The sequence below is a fragment of the Struthio camelus genome, chromosome 1 (genome assembly GCF_040807025.1).
Source record: "Struthio camelus isolate bStrCam1 chromosome 1, bStrCam1.hap1, whole genome shotgun sequence".
NCBI classification, from domain to species: Eukaryota; Metazoa; Chordata; class Aves; order Struthioniformes; family Struthionidae; genus Struthio; species Struthio camelus.
This window is the reverse complement of record NC_090942.1, coordinates 112,345,795-112,373,091: the sequence shown is the minus strand read 5'-3', so window position 1 is coordinate 112,373,091 and position 27,297 is coordinate 112,345,795. Positions and strand designations below refer to the sequence as shown.

The window sequence follows — 27,297 nt, the reverse complement described above, 5'->3', positions numbered from 1 at the left end:
AGGGAACTAGAAGTGAGAAATAGAGCTTACTGGTGAATGCTACTGGTCAAAAGAGATAAATTATCATTAGTAGTAAATTCAAAAGGAAATCTTATGTGATGACTCATTGAAGTCATGAAGAAGGTGTTCAGAAGCACCAACAGACAGGTAGATGCTGTGATATCTCCCTGGAAGTCCCTCAAGCATTAAAAATGCTTTTAATGGTCATAGGAAAAAAAAAAAACAGAAAAGAAAAAAAGTGTCTTTTCCTTCTCTCTACAAAGGAAAAAAAAGTCCATGGTCTCAACGTCACATTTAACAGCTTTACTTTTGGTATGAAAGGCATTTGACAAGTGAACCCATTATGATAATCAGGAGTGCTACTCTAACAACTGCTGTCAGGCAGAGAGCTTCTGTTCTCTCTCTCTTCTCCTCCTACTCCTTTACTTAACAGCTAAATTCAGTGTACAGGCTCAAGCTGTAAATAAATATCACTTAAATAAACCAGAACGTTAGAGCCTCACTTCCAACTTCTACCATTTCCTACCAATTCTGAAATAAAAGAAGAAAATGTGTGCTTTTAGAATCTGATCTTACTTTAAAGGAAGTAATTATGTAAACAAAAGAGGCCTTGCTGCTAAACACAAATTTGCAGCTTTAAATATCGGGATACAGTAGGGTGTAAAATGCCTACCCAGTGTGACTGCAGCTGTGTCCTTGCCGCTTAATTTTACACAGTAGCAATGAAAAAAACCATAATATGTTGCGAGTGAGTAAGTTAAGCTTGTACACTCCAAGGAGTATATCAATATAACTATTTTGGCAATAAAAATCATGTTTTTACCAAAATTGCTCAGCTGCTATAGAATGTATATGCAAAGTTCATTTATGTGTGTGTAGTGGGTTCCAACAACAGTACTTTGAACTATGTCTATTTACAGATTATGGGGTTATTCAACATGTGGTTTTTGGTTAAAGCAATGATTCCAAAATTGGTAGTTGTGACTGTAATTAAGGTCATTATCCTACTATAGAACATTCTCAAAACAATATAATTGAGACTAAAACTCAACTTCTTTATTCCCTGCAGTTTTATTTGTGGTTTTGCTTTCCATTTGGAAGAGAAGCCAAGGTCAGAGAATATTTCCATAACCTGCAGTTGATGGCTGCTAAATGTCATTCGCTTGAATACGATTACAATTTTTTAAAAAGGGCATTGTCCATTTGCTCTAAATGTATCTTTGATGGATGCTTCTGTACCTTTATGAGAGATTTTTTTCCCGTCTGTAACTCAATTGGATGAAGTCTTACATTGTTGTAATAATCAATGGTGATAGAAAATCAATTACAAATTGGTTTGGCACTATGAAACTGAGATTCTGGGTCAGATTCTAGATACAAAGTAATCTAAGTACTTAATCTTCTACACCACAAGAGTTTTGTGAGGTTAATTTTCACCAAACAGCATGATTATATTTGTAACTAGGCAGTACCATTAGTAGTAGTGTGACTGTTTTGGACACAATTCAAATCACGTTATCTTTCAAAGTCTTATTGAGAGGAAAGATGCTGTTGCTCTATCTGATTTTCCTATTTTGACCACAGGAGGTGATTTCCTGCTCCTTTTGCAATCTTGGCCGTAATATTAATATCTAAAAAAGAAACTAAGTCCAGAAAGGTACACTTTCCAGTAGAACTAGAATGGCTCTTACAAGAATTTTCTTAAATAGATTAGATGTGTAAAAATAAATAAATAAATAAATAAATAGTGCATAATTTTTTATGTAAAGGTGAACATTTTCTCTTTGCTCTGAACAGTTAGTTGTTAATATCTATCTCACTTAGACTCTTTTTTTCTGAGAGGACCTTAGAAATAATTGCTGCTGATCCTGACTGGCTTGGCCACAAGGGTAGCAGCTGTCTAGATTTCATTCACCTTTCTTTCTGCTTCACGCATTTCCAATTCTCATTTACTTCGGCAGAGATAGGTGATAGTAAAGGATGCAAACCAGCTACTTTACACTGTTTAGGTGATATGATTAGGAATGTGAATATTCTGTATAGTCTATGGAGAGAAGGAGTTTTTCCTAGGTAATAAATCAGATGACATCAGTTAGAAGGTATGAATACCCATTTGGATGCTTACATTTTAATTAGATGCTTGGTACTCCATTACTGAAGTGCCTGAAAGAGCAAATTCATAATGCTCTAGAATAACTAACTAATCATTTTGAGTCTGGTTTACTACTAGAAACGTAACATAAAGCAGATATTGTTTGGAGTGTGTGCTTTAGAATGGTTTGTGTGAAGAAAGAAAGCTGATAAATCTGTATGTGCGGACAAATATTTCCATTACTTTTGTGCATCCCCCCTCAGCTTCCTTCCTCTCCTTTTTTTTTCTCATTCAAATCCCTTATATCTGATTTTAACGTTCCAAAAACAATTTAAAGCCGAGATTTGATTTCGAATCTTATTCCTGGCTCTCCATCAGTTTGTTTAACCATTTATTAAGTGTCTATCACAGCAGTCTCTTTCTTACCCTGTATACACATATTAGGAATCATTAGCTTTGTCACTAGAGGATAAGCATCAACATGGAAAAGCTCTGTAATGCACACAAGGTGCAGTCAATTGACATTACATCATATGCCTTGTTATATTACCCAAACAATTAAGTTATCTGAGTATCAACACCGCATGTACACATCACATCATTTATAAATCAAGGCACTTAGAAGCAAAGAAATGAATAATTAAGAACACATAAAAATTCTGCTGCTCACACAATAAATACATTATCCTTATCAAGATTTTTACCCTATTAGACTATAAGCTCTTTGTTGTTGTTGTTCCCCATTTGTCTATTGTCTAACATAATAGGTCCCTGGTTGCTCTGCAGCAAAAGTGGTGGGAACTAAGGAAGATCCCTTGCACAAAATCTAAAAATAACGTATAGTTGATCTAGCAATTTTAATTCTGACCTAAGACAATTACTATTCAATCCCTAATAATTTCTGAGTGCAACTGCTCAACCATTGTTCAGCTCCGATTTTTTACTACCTGAGTGAAAATTGTCTACTGTAGAAACTGCTCTGAGACTACAGGTGCTGTCCAGATTAGAGCAATCTTATCTGCACTTATCTGCACTGTCAAACGTTAACCATAAGGACATATTTAGTTGTCCTGTAAAGTGAAAATGCCAAACTGTTCACCTCACTAAATGAGTCTTCTGACTGGGAATTTGTGATTAGCACAAGAAGCAAAGAAGCTCCTCTTTGCCACAGCAGGCTCTGTCATACATTCTTCTTGCAATCGGTCAAATTCAGTTCGTGACTTCCGCCACGAGCGTTTTAACTTGCTTCCTCCATGCTCCATCTCTCGGACCATCTGTGACGCAAGGTGACTTCTGAGTTCGAAGCCATAGCAGCCTTGATTTGGACACTATCAGATCCATCATCATGTACTGGATATGCTCCAAGACGCTTTCACTCAAGAGGTCTGCATCTTCACTGCACAGTCTGTGACCGGACTAATTGGCGCACCTGCTTTCAGCATGTTGTTGGGAAAACTTGCATGAGGCGATTGGAAGTGTGTTAGTTAAGAAATCTACTCTGTGAACATTTTTACAAGCTTATGTTCCTGTCTACATCTCAAGCCATCCCGAGATTTCGAGGTCTATCTGGCTTGTTCTTGCTCCATTTTAGAAAGCATTGTATATCCTGGCATTAGGTTTTGTCATGTGTGTGTATTTGTATATGTTTATATAAATAATTTCTTATCTAAAGAGGAGAGGATTAGTGGAAAAAAGCATTTTAGAATACATACACAGCCAAAATCTGGGGATGGCTGTACAGAAGTGGAAGTTTTCCTTTTCATTATTTATTTCCTGCTTAGCCCAGTTAGAACTGTTTTTGAAGTTTTGTTGTGACTGTATGTATATATCTTGGTATATGTTAAATAATTCTCTGAGTCTGTTTAATATTAACCAAAAAAATCAGCCCATTCTTTCAGTTCTTATTTTCAGTTTTCATAGTCGCTTTACTAGAAGATTAGGCAGGAAGTGCATGAACTATCACAAACAGTTCAGCAGTTATTTACAAATCTGAGTAATTTTTCTTAGTATTTCCATCCCTTCAGGGTTCCATACTTCCTTCCATTTGCATACTTGTAATCTGTATTCTTGTGTCATGCCAGCATTTAGAAAATGCAGGCACATAAATAGATCATATGCATTTTGATGAACTGAAGAGTCACGCAGTATGGTTTTTAAGGTTCACTTTACCTTCCTCATGTCTATCTTGATAGTTAACCAACTTTACTGAAGCCTCTCTGCAATTTTTTTCCAATCACTATACTATTTTCAATGACTATCAAAAAGTAGCTTCTGTTTGCTTATTCTGTTTAGATGAATAATTACTAAAGAAAGACTTCCTTCTTCACTTTTGTTTATCATTTTTTTTCCCAAAATAACAGCTACACTCCTGTAGCAATATGGGGTCCTGAAACAAGGCTTGTTTAATGTTGCATGAAATCTGAAGGTAATAGTAAGCATTTAACTTCAGGATATATCTGGAAAAAATTGTTTGCTGAGATTTACAAAAGTGTATTCTCTCGTTTCCACTTGAGAGACCATAAAATGTGAATGCTTATCTCACTTACTTAATATAAGCATGGAAATACGTAGCTTTTCTCTATGTTGATGAAAGGCCTACTTCTGTTCCTTATTTACTGTTCTCTGTAAAACCTCGCTTCTTTATTTTGAGCTATTACATTCATGGATGCAATTGCCTAAATTTGGGGGACCTCAAGCCAGATTTCAGTGTTTGGGTGAAGTCTATAAAAGCTTCCAGAGCTAACAGCTGAGCTATACCAGGTATATAAGCTTATGCCCAAGAAACAAGGAGAGAGGAAGGAGATGGTCTGAGGGATCTGATGATCCCACAAGTTAGGCATACTCAGGTCTGGAGTCCTGCATGAATCTGGCTCCATCTGTGTAATCTTTATGGTTTCCTAAGCTCCCTGTCCCAGCTTCCTTCACTGTAAAATAAGGTAAAATAATCATATTTACCAGCTCGTGGTAGTTAGATCACTAATTAGTTGAAATCTATGCAATAAAATATAATTTATGTATATTAGTAGGATTTTAGTGATTCTCTAGGCAATCATGACCCAGCATCTGGTTGCAGCTGATGATGGTTGGCAGAACCGTCACTGGCAAGCTTGGTCACTTAGTAAATTCAAAGGAGAAATAACACACAAACTTTTAAGTGTGATGACAATGAACTATTGGAATTGTTTGCCTAGGAGCCTGCTAGTCTTTCCAGCATTCAAAATATTTACATCAAGAATGTATGCCTTTTTCACAAATATGTGGTAGATGGGAAAAAAGGCTCCTCTCCTTTCCACTTAAGTTCCCCTTCCCTCCCGGGGCAGGAAGGGGTGTTTTCCGCAGAGCCCCAGCTCTGTCCAGCCATAGGGTCCCACTATCTGAGATGCCTGAAGTTGGGTCCGCTCCAACTTTCGGACTCCTCCTGTGCCCACATCCGTAATGAAACATTTCCTGAGAGCAAGACCTTGAGTTAAAGTGACTCCTCCCTTCAGCTTTAACAACTGCACTGCAAGAAGCCCATATGCACGGATGCTTTTCTCTCACTCGCCCTCTTTATTTATTTATTTATTTATTTTGTAAGGAGCCTGATATTAAGCCTCCTGTGGGTGGACCGTGCTAACTACCGACCGCGGACCCTGCCGGCTTTAGCGGCAGTAGGAGTTGCCGGCTCCGCGGCTGGCAGCACAGCGCGGCGGTACGCCGGCCCCTATCAACCAGGGGCGCGGACGCATCAGCGCGCATCCCCGTCCGGCCGCACCGCGTTGCGCGGCTGCCCAGCTCCGAGGTGCCGCCGCCGCCGCGCAGGTAAGAGCCCTGGGGCGGCGAGTCCCCGCGCCTGCTGCGCGACCGCCGCGGCCCTGCAGCGCAGCCGGGAGGGAGCCGGCGGGCTCAGGTAGGAGCAGAGGCAGGAGGAGGTGCTGTCAGGAGAGCAGCAGGTACCGAGGCTCGCCAGAGTCCTTCCAAAGAGATTGGGGGGGGGGATGAAGGAAAAAAAGGAAAAGGAAAAAAAGAAAAAGAAAAAAAAGAAAAAGGAAAGGGACCCCCCCGCGCAAAAAGGGAGAAATTTATAGTGGACTGGCGGGGGCGGGGGGGAAGAGACAAGGGAAAGAAAGTGGGATGCTTCTCCCTGGCGAGGAGACACTGAAACGCACCGCTGCCCGGGGGCTGCCCTCCGCGGTCGCCTGCGGCCCCGGCCGGCTCTCCGCGCCCGCGCCGCTCGCCAGGCGACTTGGCCACGTTGTGCCCTGCCCGGGCACCGCGCTTAGCGGCGGCGAGAGCGCGAAATGGCTAAAATTGCTCACGTGCACGTGCGGACGCCTTTCACAGCAAAACCGCGATTTATGTCTGCCCGCGCCGTTCCGCACGTCCCTTAAATTTGAACGCCGAAGCTCACGGAATAATTGCTAAAGTGCTAGTGAAAGCGCTTAGGAGTTTTGATCGTTTCTCTTGTTTTATGTACGGTGTGATGAGTAAAGAAGCCAAGCTCTTTTCTTTCGAGTTATGGATTACAATATACAAAACAGATTAGCTCATAAAAGGTATCAGAGTGTAGTCTGTAAACTGGAAAACACAGACTTCCTTTATTAATCTGGGACGAGCATAATATATTAAATTATGTTGATGCAAACAGTAAGAAAAAGTTAGGCAATAAAAATAGTTGTAATTAGCTTTGGGAAAAGTAATACAAATGCAAATCATTTTGATGGCACTTCAGTAGGGCCATGTTTCCTCAAAGAAAACCCAACCTTATAAATTTAAGCTTTCTGCAATCAACACAGCAGGAGGTCTTTCCTTTGCCGTTTTCATAACTTTAGATAGCATTTCCTGTTGATAAAGGAAAAGATACCCATTGTATGCATGTATTGATAGATAAAGATAAATGGTCAAGAAGGAATGGTAAGACTCAAGATGGATACTTAAGTAGGCCTTTAGGGTTGCAGAAATAGTCTCTAACTTTTTTCTAAAAACTTGAGTTAAAAACAGTCAGGGTACCAGGTGTAAATCAGGTGAAATAAATATGGTGTAAGCCAAAGATATGGCTTGTTATTTAAAGTTGCTAAATTTATTTCAGGTGTAACTTACATATAATTAATGAACGAAAATACTTGTGGAAAATCAGCCATGTTCTATTCCTAATGTTATATTATGGAAATTAATTGTGGAACTACATGTTACATATTACATTTCAGGCAGTTTTATACAGCTGGTACATGTTGTATTCTACTTCTCAGGTATTTTTATGCAGCTAGAGATAGCAAGTGCACAGGTGGCTGCTTTTGGTCACTACACAAAGTAATCCAGAAGTACAGAGACAAATTCATGCTGGGCAGGGAGATGTAGGTATACTCCACTGCTGTTCACATTTGATGCAAGTAGAGTGTGTTTACCTGCATTTACCCATCCAAGGCTCCATCAGAGAATCAGAGAAATAGGAATCATTAATGTTTATACAGTATTTTCATATAGACATTGATATAACTTACAGCTATAATGAATATGTGATTGTCTGGCAGCATCATTAGCCCACGTGCAATTTAAGTCTCTCACTGTTAAAGAAAATGCAGAGTAACATGTGCGCAGTTGCTTTTTTTTTTTAGTTATTATGTCAGTTACGTGTAAGTGGGTGTTTTTCCTCTCTTACATGACACTGACCTATATGCAGAGAAGTGCCAGCTGATCTGTGTGTCACTCAGACCCCTGATAAGTTACTTTTGGGGTGCTGTTTCTCTGAACAGTTATGAATTTCAGTTACACATCTTCTCTGTAACTTCAGAAAGAATGAAAAAACATCTCTACTGAACTCACTAGAGCTCTCCAAATTAACATAGAGAAAAATTTCCATACTGAGGATTCCTATATTCCAACATTCCTGTGTTGAGCAGGTTATAAACACATCAGAATAATTGTGAAAACAACTTTATATCCATTCACATACAGAAGTGGTAAGAAGAAAAAAAGTTGATGGCTGAAAGCCATCCTTTTGATGATATTGAACCAAACTAATCAAAAGGTATTTACTAAAGTGAAGTAAGATTAGATTTATGTTTCAGATTCACTTTTTTTGTGGAGGTTCAAGTACAAGGTAGCCATTGTTGCTTTCATTTGTCCTTCATTGACCACTCCTTATTTGTGCTAAAACTAATACAGTTTCCCAAATGAGAGAGGACATCACGTTCTTTGACGAGCAGCAACTGAAATTGTCCAACACAACTACAAAAGTGACTGGAAGCTGAGTCACTGATTTAGAGAATATTTTGTACTGGTGTTTTTCTGTGTCAGTTAGCTGAGCTGTGGAAAGAGCTCAGCTTCTTTATCTGACATCAATTCCCTTGGAATATTTGGATTGTTCTGTGGAATAACTGATCTTAATGAACGTGGGGAATTGGCACCAGATTAAATCCTTATTCATGGTTCGGTGCATTGAAAAAGCTTAGAAAAGCCTTCAGCTCAGGGGCTTTGCCTTACAACTGTGAAGGTGGAGAGCCTGTTAGAGGGTCAACTAGAAATGATAAGGAGCAAGAAATGACCACTTATGGAGCCTCTATTAATGCCATATTTTGTGAGAAGAAAGAAGCAGCCTGCACCTTTGAAAAAAGCTGGAGTATCACAATCACAATATCTAATTAGTCTCTGATATCCTACTATTGCGTATTTGCATTTTTAGCTTACTATGAGTGGGAGAAAAGTACATTGCAGAAAAAAGAACAGCAGGAGCCTTTTGGAAAGAATGAGACAAGCAATGTTACTACAGCTGGAGCTGTGGCCATACTGGACGCCTCGCAAAAGCATAACTCAACATCAGGGGATAAATTTAGGTGAACGGGGAAAAACAATGCTAATCTTTGTCCATAATAAACTCAGTCAAGGTGTCAAAATGAGATATTGCTTTTATTACACTGTGCTGATGCTCAAGTGTTGATTCTTCTTTCATCTGTTGACCTTCTTCTCAGGGCTACCTTGCACCTCACAGTTTCATGGCGTTTGATTCAGTAATCGTAGTTGGGCCTCTGGAGTTTAGCGTGTTGTTGGTTATGGGGAAAACAATATTAAATTCACAGCAGACTATATTGATTTTCACAGGGTGATAGTTTCTCTCTTTTGTAATCTGTTTTAAACAACAACATGGAAAATAGCTTTACTTTCTTCACAAAGACAGCTTCTAAAACCCAATGCCTCTGTGGGTGCTAATGTTTTTCTTTTAAACATAAGACAAATGCTTCAAAGCGTTAAATCCAAATCAATGGCTGCAGAAACATTTCTTTCTCTGTTTACCCCATAAAAGAGAAAATTCTGCCCAGAAATACACTAGCAAGAGCCTAAAATAGCTGTATCAAATATTGGATGAACAATAGATTTAAGGTGACGCATTTTTGGGAAACTGGCCAGAAAAAGGACCTTTTCAACTCACAGACACAAGGATCCCCCCCCCTAAAAGTTAGATGTTTCTAGTCCTGGTAGAGCATGTCTTTTAAATCATTACGTACAACACTATTATGCATAAGAAAGTTATTCAAAGAAGTTTCTAGATGATTCTGAAATTTATTAGCTATTCTGGCTTTTTTTTTAACCCTTAAGAAGCCCAAACAGCTAAACTCTGGTGAGTTATTTTTTAGGAAGAGATGGAAGTGCGATTTCAATAATTATTAAAAACTGCTAGACTATTCCCAAAACATTTTTTGTTAAATTATACACTTTTTGAATATATGATAGAATGATATTACTGGTACATGTGGAACATAAACTATTTGGTTCCCCTGGACTTTGTGACTACTTGGATTTTACATGCATAACAGAAAAATTCAATCAATTGCTTAATAACTCAGTTCGTGCTTCCATTCAGAAAGTTAGGTGGATTTTTGACCTTTCCCATTCTTCAGACTTATTCTGCTCTAGTATTTTGTTTTTCAAGCCCATCAAGATTATTTCAGGTTAAATAGAGAGGATTTACAAGAATGATTACGCCAATATTCTCTGATAGTGGTAAGAAGGTGGGAATATGTAACATATAAACAATACTATAACTTAATATGTTCTTAAATCATGATCAGATCTCTTAACTATACTGCATGATACTGCACTGGAATGTATTCAGTAGATGAACCTATAGTTAATCCAGTTTTTCTATGCAGTCCTGTACAATATCTTTGTGTACCTGTGTAACTGTATAGAAAAGGAAAAGCCAAAGCCGGTAGGGACTGAACTTGCACTCAGACCTATTTGGAAATTTAATGCATATCAAAAACACAGCTGAGACTTACCTATTCATATGTTGGTGTTTAAGAATGGTGGCAGCATTATGTAGCTAGTTGGACTTTACCATATTATTTGTGTACATACACCTGAGCTGATCCGCAAGCCAGACTACCATCTCTGATCCTGTCTCCACGCTCCATTTTTCTTGCAAGTCTGTTGACTGCTGCAAGAGACTGAAAAATTGATTTCTGCAGCCAGGTTCTTATGTCAGGAATCTGTAACGTGGCTCCATTTCTGTGCTCCTGGGAACACACAGGGCTGCAAAGTTTCCCAGGGAAGTTCGAACAGGGATTTACCATCCCCACTTGCACATCCAGAGATTTCAGAGTAATTTCTAGTCATTAGAGATACTTTATGACATTCGTGTAGACTTGTTATGTGCGCTCTTCCGATAGAAGAAAGTTTTTTTTTTTTTTTTTTTCTCTTATTTATTCAGGCTGAGTCAAAGCAAAGGGTGCACACTGAAAATTCTTAAATTCCACCTCTGAATAGATGAAATTAGAAGCAGCACTTGTTAGCTGAGCCGTAATAACTGTGTTTGTTCTCCTAGGCAGCAAACTAAAATACATCAGCATAAGCACATACGTGCTGAAATGTCTTTACGCTGCTCTGGTCACCTTAAAGGGCTTCAAAGGGCCTCACTTTCAGCCTCACTAGACAAAAAGATACCGGCGGACTGTCTCTACACTAGCTTTTCTTCCACTGCCGTAGAAAAGAAGCAAACAGATTTTGCTTAATGCAAAATATGTAAGAAATCAGAGGGAAACAAATGTAAGTTATTTCAACCTCTGTGCACTTCTGATTTACATCAAAGGCAAAGAAGGCCACAATAGCATATTCAGGATGTGAGAAGCAGAAGGGTGATATACATCACCTTTTATTCCTTTCTTTTGCAGAAATTTAATTACCTTATCTAATGTGATGCCTCATTTTCCCTTCAAAGTATAACAACAGAAAACACATACTGAACCTCACCACAGTCTAACGTAAATGTAGATTAAGGAAAAAAAAATCAGAATAATAGATGCTTAAGAAAGGTATTTGTCTGTAAGTAGTATATCTTATCTCTACTCATTTTTCAGAGTGCTATGTTTGTTATGGACCCTCATCTTAGACATGGGTATTTCTTACAGATTTTTTTTCAAACCTTTAGGTATTTTCTCCATGTGTGTCTGAGATCAAAACTGTTATGTGAATTTAATTTAATGCACCTTTCTCTGTGTGATGGGCTCCTATTTCAGATGGTACAATGCCACTATTAATCTTCATAAAGAAAATGCATGAAAACAGTCCAAAATGCATGTCAAGAACTACACTGTGATGGATGCACAATAGATGGCACCATTATTATCACTCAGCAAGTTGAAAACTTTTGGTGCTCGCATTTTCTCCCTTGCAAACATCATTAACTTGTTCATGGGATCCAATAGTTTGTGAAAAATATATTGCTTTTCTACTCACTTTTTCCTCATCCTTCATATTCTATTGACAGAGCCAGTTATCTGAAATTTCTTAATGCATTTTAAGTTTATTTTATACTCTATGAAAAAACAAAGAAAAACAAAACAAATGGTTTTATGGAGAAGAAGTCAATTATATTGATTTTCATCTGTTAATGCAAAAGTAGATTTTATGAATGATTATACTTAGGAAACTTATGTTTATTGGTCACAGTTTAATTTACTCCTTGTTTTTGTTCTCTTTCATGAATCAGGAAGACTTAAAGAGTAAAATATCAGAGTGTCAGCTGAAAGTGGTTAATATGCTGCTTCTTTGAGGATTGATATGAAACTGAGGTGCAGGTTCACCAAAGTTTACAATGCTTGGAATAAAGTGGATCAGGTTTTATGTGATGATGGAACATCTTATAATTGATGAGAAAACTTCATATTGCCACTCAAATTAGGTATGCTTAGGTGTGAACTTACCACGTTTCAAGTACCCGTTGGGAATTGGTGCTATCTGGTGGTAGATGCTATTATCTGGTAATAGGAGATTATAGCTCTGTTCCTGTTTTCCCAGGGGTGAAGCAGGGCAGGATGCTGTCCTGTATAGAAAGGAGAGGGCTGTGTGGCTTGGCTGCAGTTCTTCTCTCGGGTGCCAGGTAATACCACCTGTATCAGATAGTGGTGGTGGTGGTGGTAGGAGGGTCTATTGTTTTTTGTAAACAGTTCAATATATTTATCTATAGGGCACGTTGCATAAAGCTATGTGCACATAGAACATGTATTAAGAAGGAGGCTCGCATTTTGCCTCGATATCTCATGCTACCGCACTTGGGAGCTGCCATCTGATGCATTTGTAGCAGAGTGAGGCTTGGTTTCCACTCCTCTTGAGAGTAAAACAAAACTAGAAACCTCTTAAATCAGATATACCCTTTCTTGGAAGAAAATGAAATGCTTGGAAAATGCAAATATGTATTTACAGAAAAAAAATGCTTGGAAGGTTTTTTGTTTTTGGAATAAAAAAAAGAGAGAGCTTTCTAAGTCAGATGTTCATAATCTACCATGTTGCATTTCATTTTCTTCCAAGAAAAGGCATATCTGATTCAAGAAGTTTCTAGCTTTTTTTTATTATGAGGACTTTGATATTTTATATTTTTTTTCTAAGGTGTCAGTTTACTGATACATGTATTACCTAAGAATCTTGGCTTCTGAGAGTAAATTTTGATCTTGTTGAGAAAGACTTGAAACCATGAACTCTAAAGGCACCAACACCAGAAGATATAAATAAAGAAATAAGAAGTAATAAAGAATTTGTTTTTTGTTTACTCATCTGTGAAACAAAATTTTTGAATGATTGGTGGTAATGGAGCTGCTTTCAGCTACTAGTATCTTCTGCTCTCTGTAGTGGCACAGAAAATTCCTGTATTAGATACTATAATTTGGACCACAGCGAGAAAAATCTTAAAAGTATCCAAGAGTTCCATTGCAAAGAAAATTTTTGTGTTTGAGGAAAAAAAAAATCCATTTCAGTCATAATGAAATTGCCATGAGGGTCCAGAGTGTTTCATAAAAATGTCTTGAGATGTTCCAATACACAACAGAATTGATGAAACTATCTTTCTTAAGGCTAAATACCTAGGTTAAAACATATTGGCCTTTATTCAGGTCCCATTAATTCACTAGTTACAGTATGGCTGTAGGTTATATTTATTTCTCTTAGCATTACACATATATTTTCTTCTTTATAGCATTAATTTGATGTTAAAAATTTTGCTATAAAAATATTAAAACTCTTACATTTTTCACTTTATATTTAAATCAGAGAATACAGAAGAATCAATAGTTACTTAAATTTGGAAAGGTTCTAAAAAAACTATTATAAGTTACTGAATTAATGATTTAGTATGTTACTGTATAATCAATAATTACTAACTGATGTTCTGAATCACTCTTATTAAATATATTTTGGAAGGTTTGTAATTCCACCACATAATATTCTGGCAGGCCTGCTTGATTCTGAAGGAAACTTTACAGCATACAGAAGAATACATCCTGGTATCACAAGAAGCTCTATTCTAGCAGTGGATGAAAGAACATCTTCCAATGAGTATGAGTATGCACCTAGGCCTATTTTTTACTTCACTTGGTGGGCAATCTCTCTAAACTCTTCCTGTACTCAGTGGGTGATATAGAGTCTACTCCACAGCGGATCCCAGCAGGAGTCTAGTTTTGGTGCTCCCATTGCTCCTCCAGTGGCTCCTCTTTCTCTTCACTGGCTATGGAGGAGGCCTAGGAAGACTCACCTCCTCAACTAGGACCTTAACGCTAGTGGGAATATTTGCTCCAGCTCTCGCAGATCTTTTATAAGTAAGCATTTCCTTCTTTTCATAAATCTGCCATACTGTTCGGGAGGTGAGGAAAGCTCTTCCATGCCCCGCCATCTCCCTGGGGCTGAGCCCACTTTGGTGGGAAGAGTAGCGAAGGGAAGGAGGTGACTTTCCCTCTCAGGCCGTAGCGCAGTGCATGCAGGATATCCAGGCCTGCAAAGTCCGTAGGATGTGAATCCTTTTTCATATCTCACTTGAGCCACAGTTTTCAACGAACTGACAGGTATATAGAAGACTGAGGGGGGATCTCATCAACGTGTATAAGTGTCTGAAGGGGGAGCGTCAAGAGGATGAGGCCAGCCTCTTCTCCGTGGTGCCCAGCAACAGGACAAGAGGCAATGGGCAGAAACTGAAGCACAGGAAGTTCCATCTGAACAGGAGGAAAAACTTCTTCACTGTGAGGGTGACAGAGCATTGGAACAGGTTGCCCAGAGAGGTAGTGGAGTCTCCTTCGCTGGAGATATTCAAAAGCCGTCTGGATGTGATCCTGGGCAATATGCTCTAGGTGACCCTGCTTGAGCAGGGGGGTTGGACTAGATGATCTCCAGAGGTCCCTTCCAACCTAAACCATTCTGTGATTCTGTGATATCTGATCATCTATTCTATTTTTCTCCACCTAGGTTCTTGCAGATCTTATGTGGAAGTCCGTGACTTCTAACCTTCTGAGCACGCACACAAAAGTGGCTACCAGTTAAAATCGAGGCTGAGGAGTGCTCTAGCTCACCAATAATGGCACTAAAAGGCTTTGATTGATATGATGTGGACGTTGTTACGCTATTCTGACATTGCTATCATTGCTGTACATACACTGTAAACAATCCTGATACTAAATGAGGTCCTCATTGGATGGTATCTTGTTCCACAGATGGCCCTCAGAGGAACCCTGTATTTATAATATCTTTGCTAATGCACTAGCAGAAATTAGGTTTAAAATACAGTCTTTATAACAGGCAAAGTAAGACGTCAGAGAATAGTTATTTTAAATCCCTCAGAACAGATTCTGATTTCAGTTACACAGATATGAACATGCCTGTGGGTACCTTAGATTCTCATGCATTTGAAGAAGAACAGAATTTGGCTTCATGCACATCGATTCTCACTCACTAAAATTAATCAGTTTTAGCGTTTGCAATCTATATTAGTAAAAGCTTTAGTCTAACATTTCCGTAGGCATCAGTGATTCCCAATGATTATAACCTTCCAAACACTTTTGACCAGAAAGGAGGTTTGCTGGTTCTCCTTTTATTTTGGCCTGGCTATACAACTCTTAGTACTTCATATACCTATTAAAACTCTTGTATCAGATTTCCATTGTGGAGAGGTCCATTTGGTGGGAAATAAGAACTGTCAACTCTTTAATAACCACTGCTGAGAAAATAGTTAAGAATTTTTTTTGTTCTTGCATCTATCTCATATCTATTTTATGAAAGGAGTCTAATGTGGTACAGTTAGCTGATGTGGTACTCAACATAGAGTTATTTTCTTTGTATTTTAGGTGTGTCTTTGCTATTATTGTCTTCCTTTTACACAGTTGCAAATTTTAAATATACAAGAATTCTTAGAGGAGAGGGAAGACTGGGATTGTTTCCTAAACCAAGGCAGAAGAAATTCAAGTAGGGCAAAATACAGGTGTCAACATCAAGCATATAGGAAGTCTTCTTATTTGAGTCTTCAGTTTTCCGACTGTGATCATAGGAATTACTAGTCTATATGGCCTAGCAATTTGCCTCACTTTACCTAGCATAATGTTTTTCTGAAGATGGCCTTTTAAATAACATATTTATAGCCATATAAGTATGTTAGGTACAGATATGGCTAATGTTCTTTTATTAATGTGGTAGCAACAATATGAAATGTATATCTGTTTTACTGAAAATAAGATTGAAAAACCTTTCCAATGCATGAATGAAAAGCATATACAGGACAGGCTGTCTGTATTAACAGTGGCCTGGGAAGCTATTTTATCCCTTTTTACTCTAATGTACCAGCTGTTTCATCGGTGCAGTATGGGGAGAAGATAACTGTACTATATTACTACAGTATTATGTAATATAATATAGGGTTAAGTCACTAAATTCCACTTCATCAGCAGTAGATAACTTTCCCTTCTGTAAGGCGACAGTGGCATTCCCATACTTTACCAGAAAGTTAGCATGTTTTTTGCTTGTCTTTTAGCAAAAAATATTTTGGTAAACAAATTTATAAATGAATTATACTGTAAAAGGTACTGAAGTCTATATAGTTGATATACTCAGTGACTCAGAATAAATAAAAGCATATAAAACCATCCAAGCAGAAGGAAAGCAAAATAAGTGAGTTACAGCCACACCCAAATCAAATTCTACAAAGCCTATGGATTTTAATGGATCATGCCACTGAGATTACAACAAATTGCTGGTAACACAAGTGAAAGCCTTATAGGTGTCTATGTCAATGCTACTGTATTAAAAGACTAGTCTGAAACAATTTCCAAGCTTTGTTACAGTCCTTCATATGAAATATTTAGCCATTTCAGCTGATTTCCTGCCAACTGAGTGCACCTGGCTCCCTCTAAATTAGCTACAGCTAATTGTCAACAAATGGCAAGAAGTGAGCTTTGCCTTTTGCTCTTTGATGTTAGGCTGGCAAGTATAGCTCTTGTGGCTTTTTTCAGGTAGAGAATTGTCTGTATGAATTTAGAGGGGAAAAAAAAGAGTAAGATAGTGATGATGAGTACTCTTTTTTTCTATGCTTTCTGATGGAGGAAATGTTAACCTTCTTCCTTAGCTACAGCTGCATTAAGTTATGACAAGTTACTCATTAATCTAGGGGGCCCTCAGTGGAGAGGCAGGAAAAGGTGTTTTCATGGTTGTACTAGTGAAGGCAAAATGAAGAATAGGTATAGAGAAGGGTGTTTTGTGGGTAAGTTTTTATATTTTTGTCAGCCTAGTGTTTTTCTCTCTGATACTTTTTCTCCTCTAGCTAGTTTAGAGGAGGAGAAATAAATAGAATGGATTTCCTCTAAGGAGTTGGATAGAATGATTAATGAGATTTTTGTCCTTTGCAGGGTGTAATTTGTGTATTTGTTGGCTTTTCCTTCAGTAGGCCTTGTTACTCAACAAGAGTAACAGAAAAAAAATGTATATACTTTTAAAACCCAACTCCTTGTAATATAGTTTCTTGTTACCTCTTCACAAGAAAAGTGAAGGAAAAAGAGGGAAAATCAGACTTTTTTTTCTTTCTGCTTTTAAAACAGGTTAACCTGTTACATGTATGTATTGCTGTTAATTCAATGTACCTGTAACTCGATTCTGTTGTTGGTTATCTTCTCCTTGTACTAAAAGGACAGATGCAACGCTGGTGTAAACCAAGCAGTGTGAAGGTAGTTATAGACTTGATGGTTAAGTATTTTCATGCAATGTAGTCACTCCTAGAACAGTTGTTATTTTAATCAAGAAATGTGTTTGTTTGAGATAAACCTGTTTCCTTGCACGTATTGCGGAGAAAAGATGGTTCAGGGTTCAAAGGGTTTTATTTTGGGTTCTGAGTCAGTATTATGCCTGTACAGTGACAGTCTCTGATTTATTTTATTTTTTTTTCACAAATGGAGGTTCTAGTTTGAACCTTCAGTAGAGCAGGCTGGTAGCTTTTGTTCACTTTTTTTTCTTTACAAACTTTTTTTCAGAAGAAAAGTAGTATGATAGGAATGATATCTATCAGGCTTAGATACCATGCTCCATGCTCCTGTTGCTAACCTGTGCTGTTGCCAAGCATGCAGATTCACCCAGCCCTGTGTGCCTTTGCACTCTATTCTGCCTTACTCTGTTATTGCTGGATAGCTGCTGCTGTGTAAAGAAAATGCCCCTCAGATCTTAAGCCAGAACTCAGATGTTGCTGCTAACCTCTTGTTTTGAATGCTATAAACGTTGACATCTCCTCCTGCTACTAACATGACAGCCTTCTCCTGCTATTCGCTAATTATGAACGTTCAAGCAAAAAAGCTCTCTTAAGTTAGATGTTTTCCTATGGGGTTTTGATAGGAGGTCTTAATGCTTTCTTAGTTGTCACATTTGTATTACAACTACCAGGGCTTTAGATATAAATGCTAGATTTTTACAGATCTCTGTGTTTTTTTTTTTTTTTTGTAGGCACAGTGAAATGGAAATTGTCTTGGAGATTCTAATTAATAGTAGTAAAGTAGGTAAATAACTAATTGAATACCATCTGTTTGCTTATGCTGAGAATCCAAAATGTGTCTGTTATTCCATTTCACTAATGTTCTTTCCCCAAACTCTACTTTCCAAGATGCTGTTTTTTTACAAAACTACTTCTTTGAACTTGTAGTAGTAAAAATGAACTTCTTGGAGCATTTACTCAGATTAATTGTTCTAGGCTTTTACGTTAGGGAGAACTATTTTCAGTCATTTACTCCTCACCCTCCTTTCCTCTCAGGATTAAACAGACTGAAAAAGGCAAGGCCAAACAAAACAGTGAGTGTGGTAGCATCTATTCTCCCCTCACCCTTCCCTCTTATGCCTGGATGCAAAGGGAAGGGGAAAAACTCCTAAGCGCTGGCTAGGGAGGGCGCTGTATTGCTGAGATAACTACTGTTCTAGCTGAGTTTAAAACAGGCATATAACGAGCAAAGTCAAGGTGTCTGAAGCACTGAGGACTTTTCTGTACAGAACAGATAGCTTTTGCTTCAAAACTGGTTACGGAAACTGACTTTAATTCTGCACAGCTACGGGAAGTGCATGAGACAATACCTAGTACTCTGAGTCTGTAGCTGGACCACTGATCAAATGAATAAGTGAGAACTTACACATGTCACAACAGTAAGAAAGAAAAGAAAGGGAAGAAACAAGCAGACAAGAAAACCTTTTTAGCATCCCCATCTCCTTCCTTCCCTTCACATGTGGGGGCAGGTGGGAAGGGAGAAACTCCTGGACACAGTGTTCTTCTACACATTCTTTGTGGTTCTATACTGATTTTTTTTTTTTAAAACTGTATATTTTTGATGTGGAAACCAGCAGTTAAGATTATTCTTCCTGGTAATCCCTGATCAAAGCTCTCTCTGCTTTATAGAACAGAACTGAGGACTAAGAACTACTGATTGTAAACTCTGTTGACCCTTCATTATGGTTGGCTTTGTTATCCATGGATCTGTTGAGCGTTTTTATTTCCTTGTGTCTTTGTAGAAAGAAATTCATAATAATAGCAATTTTAAAAAAGTGCTTATTAGCCCAGATGTAAAAATTTATATTTGTGTTGTTCCTTCTGTTTTTGAAAGTTAATTCTTGCAACGCTGTTTGCAGGAAGAGAAGAACTGTAAAATAATAAATAGTAGTTTTCACGAGGTATTCAGCATGCCAGATAAGTTACATAACTGCTCAGATATTGCTTACTGATATCGGCCTGTGCTTTAGTTAGAAATTGTAGCTTAATTTTTTCAGTCTGAGTCTTGCTGTGTAATTACTGTAGTGTTAACATATTAGTACTTGTTTAAACAAAGCTTCAGAAGAAGCAAACCTGGCTCAGAGTCCTAAAAATTGTTGCCTACGCCAGTTACATGGATGACAAAAAGCTGTGACTACTGGAAGACATAGCTGACCCACAAAGAAAGCAACTGCTAGCATATCTCAACTGTATAGTAAAACAGCTTTTTAAAATTCAGGTTAAAAGGTCACTGAATGACTCTGCTAGTTAATCTGTACTATACAGCAAAACTGTCAAGTGACATGGTGAAGTTCTTGCGCTGGGCTTCTTCACCTTGCAGGATTGGAACAGGGTTTTGGCAAGGCTTAGGACCTCTGAGCTATGCTTGCTGTATGAAAGGTAAAGTCTTATTTCCCCAGTAACTTGCTTCTACTGTGTTATATGCTGTGAGGTGCACGCAAGCTTAGTCATGGAGGTTCTGAAAAAGCTTTATTTTTTTATTTATTTATTAGAGTAGAGTAACAAATGTGTACCAAAGAAGCTTGTGTTTCTTTTTTTCTTTCACTTGGAGATATATTTCTGAAGAGTTGTAACTAAAACAATACAATAATTTTTTTTTTTTTATATAGCATCCAATAATGAAATGGCTGGAAGACAAGGAAGTGTTAGAGTAAGTGGGTGGCCACATCGCATATTAGCAGTAATTTTGATGCTCTGGAGTTACCAGGCCAATGGACAAGGACAAGGTAAGAGAAGATATTTTAGCATGGAGCTGTTTTCTGACTAAACCAAAGAGGGAAAATGCTGCATGATCCTTGAGCAATTTCCCATTTGTTCAATATTATACAGTATCAGTATTGTTGAAAAACAAGGGTGCGATGGAGCATTGAACTTGCATGGATTGCTGACAGGAAATAATATCAAAATCTGAAATGTTTCATTTAAAAACTCCAATGCAGCTTTTAAAATGCTGTTTAAATGCTTTGTGGAATTTTCGGGTGCTTAAATTTCCTGTTCTACTGTGCTCTGTGGTTGAAATGTGTCTTGGAATAGGTCTCCCATGGTTGTGCATGGTCAGGGCTCTTGGTGTGGAGAAATAGTTGCTTAAGAGCTTACAGACAGGGATGCTTTGCATTATACTGAGCTGTGATATTTGTAATGAACACAATGTTTAGGAAGATTTCTATTGCTAAACATATCTTCCATACTGTGTTCCTGTTTCGCTGACTGTGGGGCGTAACTGGTGCAAGAACACAGATGGGCAAAAAAAAAAGTCTAGCTCCTTGGGTGTGTCTCTTCTGCTTGAAGCAATTAGATTCCACATCAATGTTATCACCCTTATTTGCCTAATGAGCACAGGCATGAATATAAAATATGGGCAAAGAGCTGATGAAGTCACTCATCAACAATGTTCATGTCATGTCAGTAGCTTGTTGTGTCGTTAGACAAACTAGCAGGTCTTCACGTTAATCTTTCTGTCTTCCCCGAGGGAGAATATCCTGTTATTTGCTAGAGTAAAATGCAGTGTACTCGAGGTGGGCTGCAGTCCGAAAACACTGTTTTTTACAGAGAATCATGAGCTTTCACTTGAGAAACACAACTGAAGGCCTATGACCCAGGATGCTCAGAGAATGCTAGAAAGTGCTGAAGGTGCAGTTGATGGCTGAGAACATGTGGACAGGACACAATGGAAAATGAAATCTGTTAGTGCTATTAAAATGGTTGCAGGGGTAAAAGGTATAAAATACAGCCATTATGAATAACACTACCGAATCATTATATTAGAAATGTTAGTCAGTATATTTCTGCACTCAGCTTTCTCTTTTTAATGGATTTTTTTCATTTTCCCCCTACTGAAGAGGCAAACTTTTGTTAAATCTAGGAGACTCTTAAGCAAGGATACCTCTGACTGCTGAACTTTCCTTTTCAAGGTGGTTTGCTTAGTCTTCCAGCTGTTTCCTCTATGCTTCAGCCTCTACACTTCAGTCTAGTGTTAGCCTGCTTGAATTTGCCAAGCTGAAAACAAATGAGTATGCTTTTTGTCTCCTCTTTTCTTTTGTAAATTAACCAACATAACCATTTCCTTGTTTTTTTAAATGGTCAGTGTGACAAATCTGAAATCAATATATTTTACTATGTTTCACTGGCTTCTCATAGTGAAACAGTTTTTGGTTTTTTGTTCAGTTCTAAATACAGGTGTGTTTAACTGCATCTTTCTTTTTGAAATGTCGCCTATTCTTGATCTGAAGAACATATCTAAGGGTTGGTGCTGAGAGAGGGTAATAAGAGACTATTAACACTTAAGGACAAGGAGGTGGGGGAGAAAGAAAGAAAAACTTGCATATCCTATCAAATTTCAAAACTTGAATTCTGTAAGCGATAATTTTGAGGCATTGAAATGAAAGAGGAAAGTGGCTGGCCATTCCTTTTTGAGATATGCCAGGCCTACTTTAGGAAATAAATGTTGCAGGTGGACTGTGATGTTTCAATGTCCTTAACTGATTCTAAGTGTGGGGGGGAAAAGCCGTATATTTGCAACAGCACAGGCCGTCTTCTATGTATTACTCTGGTCAATAACGCTGGCTAGTGTATGTAACCTGTGCTAGATCCATCCCGCTGGGCAATTGGGGCAGAAGTAGGTCCTGGCGCTGAGAATGATGATGATATTTATTGTTGTGCTTGATACGGTTTTAGGTGCTGCTGTTGCGCAGAAATAAGATGCGTGGAGGTTAACATGGCTCCTGGGAGCTAATCTAAAAGCCTATCCCGTTTTAAAGGGTGTGAGCCACAAGTGCTTTGTAGCTAATCGTCAGACATGCAGAGAAACTTTTCTACTACGATGCAAACTGTTTGTTTACAAAATAGGTGACTTGGTTTTCTGAAGATTAGTTTCAAAAAGGCTTCTGTTTTGATCTTATGGTCTTTGACTTGAAAAATAGACTTGAAGATGTTTGTGGCAAAGTTGCTATGTGGCTTGCGTATGTTAAGAAATACGTTTAAGTAGGCCTACTGTGATGAAGTGGCTGTGTTTCAGCCTCCATAGAATGGTTGTGCTCTGCCGTGACAGGAGTTTAGTACTTATTGCAAGTCCTGATGGCTACTTAAAACTTCAAGTAAGAACTGCAAATTTTCTAATCCTCTGGCAACTGAGTAGTAAACTAAGAGGTAGGAACAACCTTTTTCTCAGTATAATTCCATTTACATCTACATACACAGGTTTTGAAAATGTGAAATCTCTTTAAGTTACAAGACACATTCCTAGTTTTTCTGGGGCTTTCTATTAATGTTTTCAGTTAAAGTAACGGCCAAATTTCTTTAGACCTTGAATTGCAGGAACCTAAGGAGAGTAAAGGAGAACCTGAGTAATTTGAGTAAAACTATAGCGTTCGTGTGTTTGGATTCCACCAGGACAATAAAACCAAGAAGAAATTATTCTGTACCTGGGCATCTAACCAAAAAGGTTTTAAAGCCATATGGCTTCATTTAAAGAAGACAGCTTTTGAGTCATAACTTCAGTGTGAGTGGGTTGCTATGGAAGTTAGAAACAACCCAACACTTGCTCTACTTCCATGTTGAATCTGAATGCTAAGCTCAAATTAAACCTTCTGTTTTCAACAGTTATTCCTGTCTTTTTTTTTCTCTTATATTAACCCATGTTATCCTCTGTTTTCTGATGATCTGTAGAGGAATGCCCTTATCCTGCTCTCCTGACATGTTACTTACTATTATTGACTTCAGTTTACCCAGTACAAATTTCAAATGGAGCTTGAAGTGTGGAAGGGTGTTTTTTTTTTTTTTTCTTTTAATAAATTATGTGAGCTCATACGCATTAGTCAAATGTGTCCTTTTGGGGATTTTACACCCACTCTACTTTTCTCACTTATTTAAATATCACAGTTTAACTTTTCTGTCTCCAAAAGCACCTTGGCTTATATTTTGTACTCATAAGTAATTTTAGAAAAATATATTTCATATCTCTCTGACATTGAACCATGAGTAATCTGAAGAATACATTCTGAAACAGCTACACTTGTTTTGTTATCTCAGTGAACTTGGAGAAAGAAAATGGTTGGAAGTCTCTTAGGTTACTCAGACAGTGAGTGGACAGTGTGAAAGTTGACGTTCCCTTTTACAACAGGAGTCCTGGAATCAAGTAACTTTCAAACTGTTAAAAAAAGTGAATGTTTCATAATACTCGGAATTTCATTGCTGTACAGAGTAAATAGCTGCTCTCTCTGAAGCCCTGGAATTACTAGATAAAAAGATGTCTATTCTTTGAAAAACACAGTATTAATACTGATCATCTTGGATGTATGCTTCTGGCAGAAAAGATCCTTTCTAATCTGTTATCCATAGAGTTGTCAGTGTACAGTGTTGACAGGTATGTATGACTTTTTTTATGATCAAGGATAGACACTGAGCAATAGGCTGATGCAGAGATGCTTCAGAGCCCTAGCTGAACTAAAAATGAAGAATACCTTTGTAACCAACCTCAAATAAATAAAACTGATCTGTAGGCACAAAAAAGGGCACAAAAAGTTTTGACTGTTTTCTACAATAAAGACCTTAAAGTAATGTAAACAAGCTGATTGTTACGCCCAATAAAAGTTTCAAAACTCAGTTTTTTCCACAGGTGCCAAAATAATACAGTGAAAGTTTTTTTTAAAGGAAACATGCACCCAGAAATCTGGTGGCTCATAACATGAGATGAGCTTGTTGACATGGAAACTTCCTAACTTTCTTGTGGAAGCTAACCTAATGATGACTGGATGTTTCTGAATGAGAGCGCTACCATACTGAAAAGTAATGGGCTGAGTTAGTTCTGGCCGTGTCTAGCAAGTGCTTCCCCCTGCCCCCAACATGGTTCTAATTGGAGAAAATAATCTTAAGCTTTGAACTGAAACAACTTTGTGAGGGATGTTTTGGTTTTCTTCTTGTATTTAATAGCTTTAACCAATGATAAAGCAGGCTACGCTCAGCTAGCGTTACAGCTAACTTCAGATATATAGCAGGGGTGCAACAATATAGGTTCAGAAATAAGAAAAGAAAGTCTTTGGACTGCAGAGAGTCAAAGATGATATTTCAACTTTGTCTGGACTTCAGTAATGAAACTGAATATAAAAGCATGGAAGTTAAATTACTTTTTTTTTGTCGGTTGGGGGTGGGGAGGGGTGAAGAGCTGTGCCCCAACTAATGCTCCGGAAACAGTGAACAAATATCTTTTCTCAGTCCTGAGATACTGTAGTTTGTCAGTGGGAAGCAAGGCAGATAGTGGATACTTATAATTTCTTCAGACCTAGTGTTAGTAACTAATATTGGCTGTGGATAGGATGTTGAAGTATTGTAACAATTTGAACTACCTGGAAATTCAAAAACTTTACTTTGGAATTATTGTTAAGCTACTTAATGTTAAGCTAAACAGTCATTTCTGAATAGTTTTTTTTTTTTCTTGACCGTTGCATATTACTGTGGGCTAAAGTAGCTGTGTATAAATAGATTCTTCTCATTCAGCTATTTGCTTCTCTGACAAGGTAATGAAAAAAAAAAACACTTCATGTATATAAGTGTTTATATATACATATATATATATATATGCACAAGTATAATACCACACTTATGAATGACTAGTGGCTTTGGTAAAAAATATTAGATGAGTCAAATCTCTACATGGAAAGTGAAAGTCTCAGCTTGCTCCGATTTCACACTTTAACTAAACTTGATATCCCTTGTTGGCAGTGTAGTGTCATGGCTTGCCTCCAGCATGACCAGATCTTCCAAGTGCAAACGCTTAACCTTGCTCCTGACTCACCATGCAAAGATAAGCAGCTCTGTGATGGCACAGATTAGGAAATGGGTGACATTGCTGCACTGCAGATAGGAATGAAGAAGAGCTGACCCAACCTGCTTTGAACCCAGGAGCTTAGCTAAAAGGCAGCACAGTCCTGAGCTGATCCCCTCCAAAACCTATGGTGTGACTTGGTGCATGAGACTTTTGCGTGCTTGGAGGAAGAAACCTGAGATCTGTTTTGGGTGCTTAATTTGAGATGACTTAGACTCGTTCTTGTAAAACACGAACAGAATGCTAGTCTCCATAAATCAGTCTTTCAAACTAGCCTTTTAAAGATTTATATGTGCAAAGGTGCAGGTAACCTGAAAACATTTTTTGAAAACATAATGTAACGTAGATGGCAGCTCTCCAGAAAAGACTGTGGATGTCTCAGTGGGGAGGAAGCTGAGTGTGGTTCAGCAGCACTCTCTGAAGGTGGTAAAAACAAGTGATGCACTGTGCAACATTAGCAAGAGCATAGCAGGCAGGCTGAGGGAAGCGCTCGCACCACTGTATTTGGCATTCCCAAGGCTGCATCTGGGATGCTGTGTCCCATTCTGGGCCCCTGGACAAGAGCTGCTGACAAAGTGGAGTGGGTATAGTGGAGGGCCACTAAGATAGCTAGAGGACTAGAGCACAGAGATGTATGGGAAGACAGACTTTGCTCACGAACCTGCAATGAAAGGCCACAGGCAATGGTCATAAGGTGCAGCACAGGAAGTCACAACTGGATATAAATTACTCTCTGTGTGTTTTAAGTACTGTGTCAGGATACCTAGGGAGGCTTATGAACTGCCATCCTTGGAAATATTGAGGACTTGAGAGGATGAGGCCCTGACAAACTGATCCAACCTTGAAGCTCGCTCCGCTTTGAGGAGAAGGTTGGATAAGCAGCCTTCGGATGTCCCTACCCAATTTCCTCCCCCGTTCTGGACCCTGACATGACCATGTGGAAAATATATGTACAAAATTTCTCTTTAAAAAATAAGGTGAACTCTTTGCTTCCTAATGCATCAGCAATATAATGCAACTCAGCAGCTATTAAAATTACTGATATAGCAAAGTCTTAGCCAAATGGTTGTCTGCAAGAAGTTACTTTTTCCACTTCGAGTATACCTTCGGCCTTTTCTTAAATGGATGTTTTCTATAACTTTCAAGAGGATCATCAGGTCCAGTGAATTAGACTATAAACTGCTGGGTAAGCTTACACTTAGACTGCACACTGCCTGTCCTTGAAAGGATTCTCACACCTCTGTCGATTTTAAGAGACCTTTGATATTCATCAGAAGGGATTTCCTCAGACTATGCAAGTGTATATGTATATAGATAAAACTTTTTGTGGTCTTTCCCCTTGACCTGTGAGGTCCTGTGTAAAATTTTAAGAGATGAAAAGTTTGTAATTTCTGGAATGAGCCTGATGGGAGTAGCAGCCCTGAGAAGTACAAGAGTAACTCTCACTGGAGCTGGTGTTGTGGTCCCTCACTGAGGGCACAGCGAGAAGGCAGTCTAGTACTGTGGCAAGGCAAGAGGGGACTAAGCTCTGCTGTGATTTCTCCTTGAATATCTAGATAGTCTTACTGTCTTTTTTTAAAAGCAGCAAATACAGCACAAGCCCCTCCGGATATTGAAACAACTGTAACTTTATTATTTTCCTTAAACTAGATACATACTTGCAGATGTATTGGAAAAAGTTTTCTCTGCATACATAATATTATGAATGTTAGAATTCTATGCATTTTGGGAATGCTTGTACTAGGGTACAAGGGTACCCTAGGGTGTGATTAATCTGGTATTAATAGGACTATCAGAAGAGGGGGAGACTTATGGGACACAGAGCCTCAAAAGCTGCAACAAATAAATGCTCTGTCAAACAGTGACGTT

At 38.3% G+C, this 27,297-nt stretch overlaps 1 protein-coding gene across 2 annotated transcripts in view; it reads left to right on the top strand.

Moving 5' to 3' along the window:
• Positions 1–5,597: 5,597 nt before the first annotated feature.
• ROBO2 (roundabout guidance receptor 2) overlaps positions 5,598–27,297 on the top strand; it is a 1,122,084-nt gene continuing 1,100,384 nt past the window's right edge. The window contains exons 1-2 of one of the 2 annotated variants that reach the window (XM_068910773.1): positions 5,598–5,893; positions 20,219–20,335. In XM_068910773.1, coding sequence (XP_068766874.1) covers positions 20,233–20,335 — 103 coding nt within the window. In that variant the 5' untranslated portion in view covers positions 5,598–5,893; positions 20,219–20,232. Of the gene's footprint in view, positions 5,894–16,451; positions 17,076–20,218; positions 20,336–27,297 lie in introns of those variants that run through there. The other variant, XM_068910796.1, reaches the window with a different exon arrangement.